Genomic DNA, 14,597 nt, shown 5'->3' on the forward strand with positions numbered 1-14,597 from the left:
CAGCAAAGATACACACATACTTACTTATTGTTTGAAAAGTGCTTTGAAAATATAACAAGTTACGTAAATGCTATAGTTTATTGAGTGCCATGTATATCTGCATGCATATGGAAGGTGGGCTGAAAAATGTGGGTAGGTGTTTGAAGGAAAAGAGTCGTTAGAATGGTGAACATTATTACCCTGAGTATTATGGTAAAAAGAAATATGTCAATAGTAGGAGATATATGTCAATGTCTATTTATATTTTAAAAAAAAAAGGAAAAAAAAAAAAAGCTCAGTGATCATGAAGGAAACTTCAGAAAAGATAAAATAAATAAGTACCAACTTTACCATCCACTACCCTCAACAGGTCCTTTGGATCATTCTGGGAAGCAGACTTATGATTCAGCATCTCGGGGGCTGGCCCCAGCACTCCAGAGGCAGGCTGTGGCTGGAACAGTTTATTCATTTTGAAATCTTCTACTTTTCCTCTGGAAAAACTTCCATCAAAAGGACCAACTTGAGAAGCGTAGAATCTATCAGCATAAACGTGTGACCCTTTAGTCCTACTGTGAGAGATTTTATCATTGCTTTGTGCTGACAAGTTCTGAGTGATGTACGTATGCAATGCAGCCATCAGAGCTTTCTGGTCAAGCCCTGCTTCTGAGTCCGTTGAGAACTTGTCTGGCTGAGGCTGGTTGAAGTTCATCCCATGGAGATTTTCAGCATACTGTTGATGAGATGTTGATGCGTGGGCCAATGGAGTTGTTCTTTCTTTGGGTTTTTGCATCAAGTAGTACCTTACGGGATCATTATAGATGTAGCTCTAGAGAGAACAGAAGGTAGAAAAAAATGATTGGGTCAGTATTTCATTGTAATAATTTTTGTTATCCCAGGTATAAACCATCACGAAAACAAGAAAGAAACAGAACCTGTAAGGTGTAGGGGGTTGCAAATCTCACATTGTTAAGTTTTTCTCAGAGGCAAAAATTTTGCAAAACAATTCATTAGATTATTAAAGCAAGAGAAAGAGATTAGAGAGAGAGAGTGATAAAATTCAAACTTGATGTTAATGATGTATGCACTGTTTGCATTCAGTTGGATAAAGAAAATTAGTGAAATCAATTTCCCTTTTTGTGTTTTAATAGACTTCTGAGAATAACTCTTATTTTTTGTTACTTAGGCAAACCTTCAAGCAAAAAACAGAAATGTCATCTCTTAAATAACACTGAGAAAATATAAAAAATATTTTGTATATAAAAGATACTTTGTTCTGTTTAAAATTCAATCTTTGAATTTTGGACTAAATTAAATTTGTAATCAGAGCATCCGTTATAAAGGATATAAAGAATATGAAGAAGATATAAAGGATATAAAGAAATGTGAAAGCTTTTAACTTCTTGATTATTTTAAATAAAAGAACTCAGTAAATGAAACAAAAAATATACAAGATGCAATACAAGATACAATATATAATTATTGTAATGCCACATTGTAATTAGAAAAAAATGCTGAAAAAAACTGGTAAGAGTGTGCAGTCATGAAAGTTTTCTGTTCTCAGTTTCACAATTTCAAAGGTCACAAAGGGAAATTCAAAATCACAAGAACTGTGCTGTTCTTGTTGACCAATTTTTTGTAGATGAAGAAATTTAGTTTTGAGGACAAATTCTAAGTGCCCCTTAAGCACTGTCTTTATTTGGTACTTCAAAAAAAAAAAAAGAAAAAACATCATTTACTATTACATAGACTGTAATCTAATCCTGAACAAAACATTTTGTTATGATCACAACCTGAAGGCAGGATTTTGTCTTTTTGACAAAGCAGTTCTACTATCCTTAGTTATTTCACTCCCTACCACATGCCAATTTGAATAAAGAGATTCTCTTTGTTGTATATGTTCAAATGCATGTATGGTGTTTGTATACGCTCACAGTTATTCCAACTATTCTTCATTTTTCCTTCAGTCCTTAGCAGGGTCTGTTGTGAAAGGACAAGGGGAAATGGTTTCAAACTAAAAGATAGAAGATTCAGATTGGATATATGAATAAAGTTTGGATTGGACCAGGTGACCTTTAAGAGTCCCTACCATCTCAAACAGATGATTCCATGACCATGTACTGCAACATGTTGAAGAATAAGTCCTGGATCTCTGGTGTGGATTTTTGGTTAAAGGGTCAGCCATCATTCCAGCTCTCACTGCTGTGAATCATAACAGATCCCTGGTGTCTCTGCATTGACAGTAGACCAACTGGGGACTGAGACAGAGCTGAAGCATAAATTCAGAGACATGCAGAAACTGTACACACCAGAGGAGAGCAACAGGTAGAATTTAGCCTGAAAAAAAAATTGCTGTTTTTAATGAATACTATCTACATACCTGACGGCAAGGTCTGGATGTGAAAATCTACTAGTCATTTGCATTTACTTCCTAGTGCCAACAGGTCTTTGCATTGTGTAATTAATTCTAATGATACTGCCCAGAAGGAACTGAAGAGGATAACACAAAGCAGATGACTCACACACACCTCATCTCCATTCCCTACCACTTCATGCTCCTTTATAGAATCACAGAATCACAGAATCATAGAATCATAGAATCACCAAGGTTGGAAAAGACCTAAAAGATCACCCAGTCCAACCGTTCACCTATTCCCAATAGCTCCTACTAAACCATGTCCCTCAACACAACATCCAGTCTTCCCTTGAACACCCCCAGGGTCGGTGACTCCACCACCTCCCTTGACAGTCCATTCCAGTGCCTGACCACCCTTTCTGAAAAGTAATACTTCCTAATGATGTTTGGAGGACCGTCTGGGGATAAAGGCAGGGAAACATGAAAGGAAAAGGAGGAAATTTAGACAGTGAAGAACATGGAATCAGCTAAATTCATCTAAAGTAACTATGTTTTAACTGAGATCTTTTTCCTGCATCCAGTCGCCTGTTTTGCTTCTAAAGATTTACTAATAAACCAAATCTTAGGGAAAGCATGGCTGCTAGACTCTCTCAAACTACTTGTGAAAGATCAGGGTCAGGTGATGTGGGGTGGCTTTTCATGGGCTATTTAACAAGTCCAAATAGTCTTTAATGTTAACAAATCTACGATTTCCTATGCTTTTTCAGGTAAGATCGTCTTGAAAGAAAATGCAAGAGAAACACCAAGTGATTGTACACAAATTGCATTATATGTGAGAATTGGCCCTGGGCTCAGAGCTGCACCTCTGTCAAGAAGGGGCAGCCGCTCAGCAGCTTGACAGGTCACACTTCGGGCAGTAGGGATGAAATATTAAAAGTTCTAATTAAAGCTCAGCATCGACAGCTCAGCTGTCTTCACAGGGCACTCAGTTACAGCCCATCTGATGGAGCTCAGTCTGACTTAATTAAAGGGCTCTCACAGCTGTATGGCAATCCTCAACGTGGGTAACAAAGAAAAAAAACAACTGTTCCTTGCTGTTTGCCATCTCAGATAAAACACAGCACCAAAAATGTATCTGCAAACAGAAATACACAAGATAAAATACAAATAAAAATGCAGCAATGGATAATTATGCTGGACTCTGAGACTGCTAAGTGGCATGAGGGAAAAAATATCTATTTTTTACAGGAAGAGACAGGAGGAAAACATCTGTTACATGTGGTTCAGTGACAATTTACATCTTACATTATTAATAAGGAAGTTTTTCTGCACTCTAGCCTTCTGAACATGGATATTGCTAGTCTGACTTATTTCTAAGTTAGATGGGACAACCCATGGCCAATGAAAAGAACATGTACAGTTCCCTAGTTGGTGCCTTTGGAGACCCTGCTAACATCATGAAGAACAGAAAAATGGGAAGCAGGAAAAGTGTAAAAAAGAAAATTCATTTCTACATTGATTAAACTGACAGTAATTAAAAAAAAAAGAACACCCACAACCAATCAACTTAGCAAATAAAAAGACATTAAATAAGACGTGCAGAAGTAGGAAATAATACTGCAGTACATATGTAATTGTTAGCAGGCACTTCCCTATTACACAATCACAGAATCCTTGGAGTTGGAAGGGACTTTTAAAGGTTGTCTGCTCCAACCCCCTGCAATGAACAGGGACCCCTACATCTCCATCAGGTGCTCAGAGCCCCGTCCAGCCTGACCTTGAGCATCTCCAGGAACAGGGCATCCACCACCTCTATGGGGAACCTGTGCCAGTGCCTCACCATCCCCACTGTAAAAGACATTTTCTTTTCATCTAGCCTAAATCTACCTTCTTTTATTTATTATCATGAACAATTTTTTCATCAGATAAAATAGTACTCAATAATCTCATGTTAGTAATACAACATTTTTTAAAAATACTCTGAATTGCAAAAACTCTCAATTAAAAATGATCTTATTTCTCCGCCTCACAAGATTTTCCTCCCATTCACCACCTTTCAAATAAGTTATCTCAATAATTCACACATTATCAACCGCCTTATATACACTAACCTTTCTGAAGATGGAATTGTTAGGGTGATGTCTTGTATGGTTTAGCAATGTAAGTAACTGACATTTTCTATATGAAAGTTCACAGAAGGGCACATTAAATGACACCCTGCAAATGCTCTCTAAGTCTATGAACTATATGTTTTGTTTAACAAAAAAGTAATTTAAAAAAGGGACAGGATGAGATACATACATCATAAGGCACTGATAAATACTGTGCAACTTATCCACCAAGGGGCAGATTGATTTGAATGTCTGGCCAAAGGGCAGAAGTAATAGAATTAAATTTATGACAAAATACTTCATTTCTTGAGAATACATTTTTTTAATCTTAAAGGGAAATATGCTGAAAGAAATTCTTTAGGAATACAAAAAGGAAAAAATACCTTCCTCCCTCAGTTTCATTTTGCCTTTTTCTTTTGAATTTTTTTTTCAGATATTAATTCATGTTTGCTACCACCCAAATTTGGTGGACCATGATTCCACCTACATTATTTACTGTGGCTACATGAGATAGTGGCAATACTTTCTCCAAAATTAAAAAAAAAAGAAAAAACAACAACAAACACAAAACAAAAACAACAAACCAGGCTGTCCCTCATCCACAGTGTCCTAGGGCTACCAAAGATAAAATGATTTCATACTTTAACTTACTGTGTGAAGGGAAAGAAGTTTAGCTTTTCCTATTAGCATGCACTTGCCTTGTATCAACCTGCTACTTGGGAAACTGCACACATTCATGTGAGCCCCCATCTCACAAAGAGCACAGGGACGCCGTGGGCTGTGGGTCTGTACACCTCCATTTACCTTTGCCTTGAGAAAAATCCATCTGACAATGAAACTTGAGGGCTGTACCAGTCATGTGGAGTGGATTATAGTGCAAAAGTTCCTGGGTTGGAGCTGGGTAAGCAGTGTAAGCAATACAGCTGTGTCCTCACAGGCTGTTCTGTACACTCCTATGCTAGCAAAGCTTTAATTCTTCCAGTCTGTGAGCCGGTGTATCTGAATAGAGCTGCGCTGTGAGGAGGATATCTTAGCAGGCTTCAAACTAGCTGAAGGGGATATCTGTGTTCTACAAGTCTCTGCATGCTGTAGACATGAAGTTACATATATAGATTCATTCTTATGCTTGTCTGACAATAATAAATAAAGCCAAAGAAAAAAAATTCAATCTTTCAAGCAGTAGTGGAGCAAAAGTATTTTCCACCAACTTATAATAGCCTTTTCACTTACAGTAGACAGTAATATTATATCATCCAAGAAACCAGTGCATTAAAAAAAAAAATCCCAACAACTTGGAAGATTAATTTGTAACCCAGAAAGCAGTAAAGAGGCCAAACCAGTGCTTCTGCAGCAATGGGATGCTCGCAGGCCTGTGGTCTTTTAACAGATTCACAGGCCTAAGGCAACAGAAACGGTTAGTCATCTCATAAAGCCTATTATTTCACTAATAATTTTCTGTAACTATCTCATATTTTCTTCTGGAGAATTACAACAGCTTTGAAACCATTTAAGAACTACATCAGAGAAGTAAAGATGGCAAAGATTGTTAATTAACATCCTGTAGTTTGCAGTGTCAAAAGCTTGATCAAGCAAAAGGGCTCCTCAGAGCTTCCTTTGATCAAAACTAGTGATGACTTTGCTTCCTAATTCTGGTTGTGGAACTGCATAACAGGATTGGCTGGAGGTCTGCCTATATATCATTCACCAATCTACATTGCTGTAATTTCTGGTGGCAGAGATTTGATTGTGAGCAGCATATTCTACCATTTTTAAACAAAATCACCTCTAAAATAAAGAAGAAAGAGAGGATAACTGTGTTGGTTTCTTTCATGTATAAGTAACTATTTAAAAAATTCACTTTTAAGTCTCAAATGTTCCCAGACATTCTCGGTCTCCTTTGAGATGTTCTTAGCTACACAGACCTTCCTGCATAAATAATTCTTATCGTTAGTAGCCATTCCCTTTTCTGCTGAGGAACGTGCTAGCTGTTTGTTCTCTCTGTTTCTGACAGATCTCCATCCACTGAATAAGATTCAACAAGGCCAAGTGCAAGGTGTTGCCCTTGGGTCGAGATGATCCCAGATATACATACTGACTGGGAGAACTCATCCAGAGCAGCCCTATGGAGAAGGACTTTTGGGGTCCTGATGGATGAAAAGCTGGACTTGAGCCAGCAGAATGCTCTTGGAGACCGAAAGGCCAACTGCATCCTGGACAGCATCAAAAGAGAGGAGCTAGCAGGGCAAGGGTGGTAGGTGACTGTTCCCCTCTGTTTTGCCATCATGAAGCCCCACCTGAAGTACTGTGTCCAGGTCTGGAGCTCTCAGCACAAGAAAGACATGGAACTTACAGAGCAGGTTCAGAGGAGGGCCACAAAGATGATGACAGAGCTGGAGCACCTCCCATGTGAAGAAAGATTCAGGGAGCTGGGCTTGTTTAGCCTGGAGAAGAGGAGGCTCTGGGAAACATCACTGCAGCCTTTCAGTGTTTGAGGGAAGCTTATAAGCAGAAGAGGGTCTGAATTTCAAATGGTCTGATAGTGATAGGACAACAGGGAATGGCTTTAACTTTAAACATGGAAGATTTGGGTTAGTTTTGGAGGATTTTTTTTTTTTACTCAGGGTGGTAAGTTGGTGGCACGGGCTTCCCAGAGAAGCTGTGGATGTCCCCATCCCTGGAGGTGTTCAAGGCCAGGTTGGATGGGGCACTGGGCAGCCTGACCTGGTGGGTGGCAACCTTGCTCACAGCAGGGGAGCGGTAAGTAGATCATCTTTAAAGGTCCTTCCAACCCAAGACATTGCATGATTCTAGGATTCTGGGATTCCACTGGATAGAATAACATTTCTGAAACAAAACCTTTGGTGTACAAAGAGTGTGTGTAAGCACGCTGTTCAGTACACTTGTTTGACCATGCTCCATATGTCCATTCCACTGCAGTCTGTCCTGCCTCCCCAATAAACTCCACTTCTAACTGTTCTCCTAGGTGAGAAGATGCCTGTTGTGTGTCCATGTGTACCTACAGTGATCTGAAAGCCAAATGCCAGACTTGGATCATGAGTCCTGTGATGCATGTGGCATATGCTCTCCCTGGCCTCTGACTTGATGTGGGGACAGAAAGCAGAGGCAGCTTCACCAATGTCAGGCCACTAGATTAGTCTACTCCCTCACATTAATAACAGGAACCAATGAAGTGACAATCAGCCCCAGTGGATGACAGAAATTCTACAGAATGGTGATGAGTGCTGATAGATATACTTGTGTTTGTCAGCCTCCCTCGTCTGAGAACAGTTTGCTCATATGTCAATAAGCCTGTTACTTAAGGTTTCAGTGAAAGATGTTTAAACACATTTTCTCTAGGCATATGCTGGTGTATTGAGCTAACTCATTATCTAAAAATGATTTACAAAGAAACATGAAAATCTTCATCTGCCAAAAGTTGAGCACAATAACACCAATCAAACGTATTTATAACTTCAACATATGAGCCTAGAGACAACCTTCATCCAAAGAAATATAAATGAACAGAGATCTGCAGGATTCATGTCTGTAACAATTCCTCCAAAAGCAACTGACCATTTGCTGCATGACTGCTGTATTTATCATCCAATTTACAAAAAAAAAAAAAAGCACTGTCCTGGTACTGATATACAAACACACTCACAGATGTTAAATAAAACAAGATTTAAAGTTTTGTGAACTCTATCTTCTTATTTAGTTACTGTGATCTAAGATTAAATATGGGATACTTTTAAATTTGTATGACCTCCACTACCTTCTTAATTACAGAAGCAAGAGCCTCAAACAGACAGTATTCAGCAAAATAAATAATTAATTTTGAAAAGGTGGTGAATCTGAAAAAGAAGGAAGTCATTCAGCTTTTGAGATTTTAAAACTATCAACCAATGCTTAGTAATTTCTAGATAATTACAACAAAGTAACGAATCAGCCTTACAAAAAGCCCCAGACTGACACACATCATTTATTAATACCATTTCTATAGCTCTTGCACCTTCCAATTATTGTACAAACAATTAATCTATACAAGACAAACATGTGAAAAGGGATTAGGATTTCTATGTTAGTAATAGAATTGCCATGCCTTTATAGGCAAATCCAGAAACAGTAGGTATAGCCAGGTATTAGCTCTAAGACTTGAAAAGCATGGTACTGGCACTAGAATCTTCACTTGCTAAATTATTAAGCTAAAAGATAAAGTCTCAGGTCATTTCAGAAGTCTGTATTTATGGTGTAAAGAGCATGCGTGTAATTTTGCTATGCTTTCTAGCCATGATTCCCTCAAAGGCATAGATACCAAACTTCCCCACAAAAATCTGAAATACACACCAGACACACTCAGACGTTGAATTTAATGTCTAATTTTATATATTTAGATAGCTGTAAATTCACATATTTGCCTATGCATAACACATTCATAATGTGTGTATATATATTTATGTATTTATTTATGTATTTCAAGTTATATATAACTTGGAAATTCCCTTTTCTCTCTACTGTTTGTAAAAGGAGCTTAGGCTGACTTGAACTAACACAAACATTGGTATTTTGCTAAATGAATTCTCCAATTATTGTGAGCTTTTGTTTGTTGATTTACTTTGTTATAAGAGGACTTTAATGTTTCTATTTAACTGAAAAGATCCATGAGGGGAAAAATGATCAAACAGATGAAGTACTCACTTGAGGTTTAACTTTAAGTCTGCATTCTACCAAAAAAAATTCCTCCATGACCTTAGAAAAGCTGTCTAATCATTCTGTGAAATAGGGATATTTGTTCTACCCCACTTTCTAAGTGCATTAAGTAAATAAGTACGTCAATATTTTGTGACATTCAGATGTTAACTCTAATGGCTGTTGCACAGATATGCCAGTAGGCAGGAAATTCTGTAGCTTCAGGGTGGTACACCTCTATCAATTATTCCTGATATTTTTACTGAATTGTTTATGCACAGGGTTTATTACATTTTTCTTCCTTGTACAGAATCCCACATATAGGAAATATTAACTTTAACATTTATACAAGCAGAATTTAAATGTATGCACTGCAGAAAGGCCTTTTGCTTTTCAGCAGTTAGCCATCGAATCAATTTTTTACAGTCTTCACTCAGTACTATATTTTAATCAATATTAGATAAATAAGGGCCTTACTCTTTTGAATTACAGCTCCAGATTAAAATGAGAAATGACTGCATAATTTCTTACTAGTTAATCAGCATAATCACTGTTTGTAGATAAATTCAGAGTATATATTTCAGCATTTGTGTGATCTGATTTTCTAAAACAAATAATAATCCCTTTAATAATTATCACACATCTTAGTTCTTTCAGGAGATCAATTACAAAGTGTCAAATAACTGATTTTCAACTCAACAATCCCCTGAAAGGGGAAAGTGGAATACTCCTTGTACCATAGGTTGAAATACAAGCTTTACCCAATGTCCTGCCTAACCTTTGCAAGCTTTGAAATTGCAGCAAACTGACTCTGCCTTGGGTATTTATTTGCATCTTTTCTCTTTCCAGCACTGCTGTACTGCAGGTCTACAACCAGCCATTGCCTGCTGCCACTAACCACACTCCATTTCTTTTGCTCTTTGTGATTCTTTAGAGACCTTTATTAGTTACTTCTTTAATGTAAAGAAAGATTTTTTTCTTTTCTTTTCAAAGTGAAATTCTCTGAAGACTCTGAGTGAATCAATTTTCTCTCTACACGACGTACTAGGGCCTAAGAAGAACAGCATCCTAAGGAAGAGCCTAGTTGCACGAAGTCCCCACCTCTAAGGATTTTAAAAGTCAAGTCAGACTGAAGGAATAAGAGCAATAACTTTCTTCTTCTATCCCTCAAACACTAACCCATAAAACAGAGACCCCTACAACAAGAAATGCAACTTTAATACAAGTACAGCAGACAACTTTCTTAGTCCTATAGCTGTTCAGAAGGTTTTCTGGAGCCCAGAGGAAAAAGAGCAAAAAACAAGGTGCACAGTCTTGCATCGACAAACCTACTGCAGTCCTACAGTACCAGAGCAGAGCACTTTTGCCAGCCTGAGGCTTTAAAAATTCAGAAGTCAAGTTATCACAAAGCATGAGAATATGTTAAAATAGTAGTTGGAAGAAAAAATAAGCTAACCCAACTGAGTTATTTTCATTATTTTTCTGGATTTGAGACTTTTAAGTATGCTTGGATCACATTTCAAATCTTTTCACTTTCTGCAATGACTAAAAACTTAATCTGAGTCAGATGAAAGCAGTATAATTGAAAACACATCTAATTACTTAACTGCATGCATTTAAGTTTTTAAAAACATATAAGACCAACCACAACCTACACCCTTGGCTGCTGAAAAGTAGTGCTTGTTTCCATCCTTATCAATTTTGCTGCCTCTCTTTTTGCTTTGCTTTAGTGGTCACAGAGCCCAGCAGCAGGGCTACCGGCAGCATCAGTGCGAGTGAGATCTCCTTCTACAGCTGGATGGCTTTAGTGATGCCAGCTGTGTGCTGTCCCTTATAACCTGGCAAAACTATGCTTCTCATTGTGAGCAGAAAGTGTTTTTCTTCAGGTCTGGGTTTGTTTGTTTTAATTAACCAGAGGGGAGATGCACAGAAGAATTCACATCATTTGAAGCCATTGCATTTCTTGCTTCAGTAGATGAGATAAATCAAGATCTCTCATACTGTTTGTGTGCTTGGCTGTATGTTGTTTTTCATACCGAGTGCAGGTTTAATAGAAAAGAATCACAGAGACTGATAATGCAGATTTTGTGAATGGTAAAATCTCCATTAACCCTGCGTGGGGGGAAAAAAAAGAAAAAAGAAAAAAACCCCAACAACTAGCTAATGCTTAAGTAACAAATGCCACCAAGTGCTCATTTTCTGAACAACTCTATCCAGCTGAACTAAAGAGAAACCCTCTTTACAACCATAATCCTCAGGAAACAAACTCACAAAACCTTCTCATTTACGTTTACTTATCCACGTGCAGAGTAATTATCAGCTGGCTAGATTACAGCCTGCAGAAGGCAGAAGGTAATGTCCCAATACTGGGAAAAATTATCTCCGTGCTTCAAAATCTACTCAGAGAAGCTCTTGCTATAAAAGGTAAAGTTGCATGATTTAAGCTTGATATTATTTCTGTTACTGTCATATCAAGTATTCTGAACATGAGAAATATGAAGCCATCTTTTGTTTTAAGTTTTGCTGTACCTCATCTTACAACTTTGTGCATAACTGTATGGATGCTCTCTGACTGGTAATTGTAAAGCCCTATAGCTTTATTCTGACAACACATGTATGGAAGATGGTAGAAAAAAATAAAGACCAAAAGTTTACAAAGCAGACTTATTAAACATATCTAAGTTAAGACACTAAGTAAAACTTTTTGATTATAACTATTTTAAACCATCTCCCTTTTTCTTCCTCTCTTTTATTTTTGGTTAGAGTTCTCTGATGACATTTTTGGAACAAATCAGAACCCACTCTGGGACTCTGCCTAGAAGCACTGCATTTCTGCAGGATTCAGCTGTACTTCATAGAAGGTGGAGTATCAAAGCAACAAGAGTGGCATTACATTTCCTGCTCTCTGACAGCAAGGATGAAGTAAGGGAGATAAATATATACTTGAAAGAAAATGACTTTGTAAGAAAGGCAAGGGCCCTAAAGCTGTAATTCTAAGCAAGATAAAGTGCCTCTGTATTAAACCTTAATTTTAATCGAAATAATGCAAGAATGCTAAAAAGATAAGAGCTTGCTACAATTACATAACGCAGGTTGATATATGAATTACAAAATAAAGCATCGACATTTTGTTGAACATGCAACAGAAGTGGTTAATGTAGTTACTTACAACTATAGGTGGTATGGCCATATGACATGCAGCTTCTGCAGTTACTTTCCTTCCTACTCATCTCTAGTCATTGATTTTTACATTTTTTTCTGCTTCATGGAGGACCAAACATTGTGTCTTTTATTTTGTTTAAAGTTATTCCAATAATGACCCAATGAATCAAGGTACAAACACTGCATCCCTCTTGTTTCTTTATAAAGAATAACAGTCACATCTGATTTGCAGAGCAAAGGGCAGCTTATCCAAGAGAATGTAAAATTCATGATTTATTACTATTTTTTAAGATATTTTTCTTCTCTCTTTTTTCTTTTTAATTTAAAATTATAGGTAACATGTCTGGCTCTATGTCTGCATTTTAAGATTCTTCTTAGTAAATAAAGCATACAGTTTGCTTCTATACATGTCTCATTTCCAGATTTTCTCGTCTTTGTCCCACTCCCCCAGGCTTCAGAGTACCCATCTCCATGGCAACACTTGATAAGGTTGGTGGGTGGTGTTATCACAGCAGGCTTCCACACAGAAGGTCTCAGCCATATGGATTATTTATGAACTTGCATGACAGCACCAGACCCACTGAAATACTTCTTGGACAAGGTTTTTCTACTCTCAAGCCAGTGATTCAAAGCAGGGCATCCTCACTGCAGTCAGCACCCACGAGTAATAAGCTGGGGCAAAGCATCCCAAAGGTGGTCACTCACCCATCCCCAAAAGCTACCTTAGCACTGCCTGCAAGTTTCTGTTACTCCATGCAAGCACCCACTGGCATCTGCCACAGACTGTAACCTGGTTGTACATGCCAAGCAGTGAAACTGAAAATCTGCAGCTTCTGAACAGACGACAGTCTCAGATATCCCACAAGTAAATAGCTGATACGACTTATACTGCTGTTGAGTGTTGCTGATGCAGATACACTGCAGTATATTTATATTTCTGAGTTAATTCTTGGAAAAAACTAGCAGTTTGGCTTAGACATATTTTCATCATCTGATTTTTTCTATGTACTAGGTAATTTTTTTTGCTAAAGCTGTTGCATTTAGACCGTATTCATGCAAATAACCCATAACTTTTTTTTCTGAAAGGGTCCCTAGAACAGCAGCCTATTTCTTTAAAACAACATTGTTTGTACATGTGCATTTTTTTAGCAAAGCATCAAGAGCTATGAGGGCCTGTCACATGCATCCCTTCATCCAATTATTTTTAGGATTTTATCAAGCTCAGTCTTAGAACCCAATAGATTTTTTTCTGGGAAACATAAACACTATTTCAGTTCTCAAATAAGCATTCCTGTTTTGGTTTGTTTTTTTAATATAGACGATACCCAAGATTTAACAGGTGTGATTTCTCTTCCTAGTTGTATTTATTATGCAGACATCTGCATCTGAATTAGTTGTGATAGGCTTCCTTTATGATCAATAAGAGGTAGGGATTTTTGAGACACAACTGATCAGATTTATTGTCAAAACCTACTAACTATTGTTATTAATTATACTCTAAGCACCATAAAAACCACAAAGAATTAACAGGGCAGTTTGGCCAGCTCTTTTTAGAGGAAGGTTTCAGGTGCTTTAACGAGGGCTTCAGATCAGCCAGTGAAGATGTTACAAACTTCACCCCATTTTCCTCTCTTTCTAATATTCAGTCAGACACTACGTAAGTTAAAATGTTCCACATTAGAAGAGCTCTATGTTTTATATAATGAAGCTGACTGTTCATCTGAGGAAGTCTTGCAGTTATGATCATCAATTGGAAGAGACACTAAGAAAAAATGTTTGGTGTCAGGAAAAGAAAACAGAAAAATAAAGAATATCCACAGGAGAAGAAATCACAGAATGTAGGAACTACATTAAAATTCAACCTTGACAGAAGCTTTGTCATTCCTCTTCCTTGGATAGAAATTTGTAGCTGCTGATCGAGAGAGAAGACCTAGATATTTAAGATACTGCTGAAGAGACTCAGCCAAATTCACATCATTTTCCAGATGAGATTTTCTTTCATGATCTTCATTCTGTTCCAAAATCCTGCACAGCAAAAGCAAATAAAATATCATCAGCCTGCATAACATACAGCATGCCTGACAAAAAAGTCACAGTTTATACAACAAAACCCTGAAATTAGTTCTATTCAGGAGTTCTTAACAACAAGAACAAAAGACACTTTTAAAGTGCCTTTATACCACAAATACACAGAAAATTCAATGCTTAAAAAAAAAAAAAAAAAAAAAAAGCTCAAAAAACAGACACTACTACTAACAATTTATTGCATGAATCAAAGTTAATGATCCAAGAGTAAATCAAATAAA

The 14,597-nt window shown here is 37.3% G+C and overlaps 1 protein-coding gene across 6 annotated transcripts in view; it reads right to left on the reverse strand.

Moving 5' to 3' along the window:
* The window catches only part of PTPRN2 (protein tyrosine phosphatase receptor type N2), a 620,450-nt gene that overhangs the window by 395,026 nt on the left and 210,827 nt on the right, over window positions 1-14,597 (reverse strand). For 5 of the 6 annotated variants that reach the window (XM_052695758.1, XM_052695760.1, XM_052695761.1 and 2 more), the window contains exons 5-6: window positions 14,154-14,316; window positions 322-805 (exon numbers count right to left, since the gene is read on the reverse strand). In XM_052695758.1, the coding sequence (XP_052551718.1) occupies window positions 322-805; window positions 14,154-14,316 (647 nt within the window). The remainder of the gene's footprint in view (window positions 1-321; window positions 806-14,153; window positions 14,317-14,597) is intronic. The other variant, XM_052695759.1, reaches the window with a different exon arrangement.

This window comes from Tympanuchus pallidicinctus, unplaced genomic scaffold (assembly GCF_026119805.1).
Source record: "Tympanuchus pallidicinctus isolate F22 unplaced genomic scaffold, pur_lepc_1.0 scaffold3, whole genome shotgun sequence".
NCBI classification, from domain to species: Eukaryota; Metazoa; Chordata; class Aves; order Galliformes; family Phasianidae; genus Tympanuchus; species Tympanuchus pallidicinctus.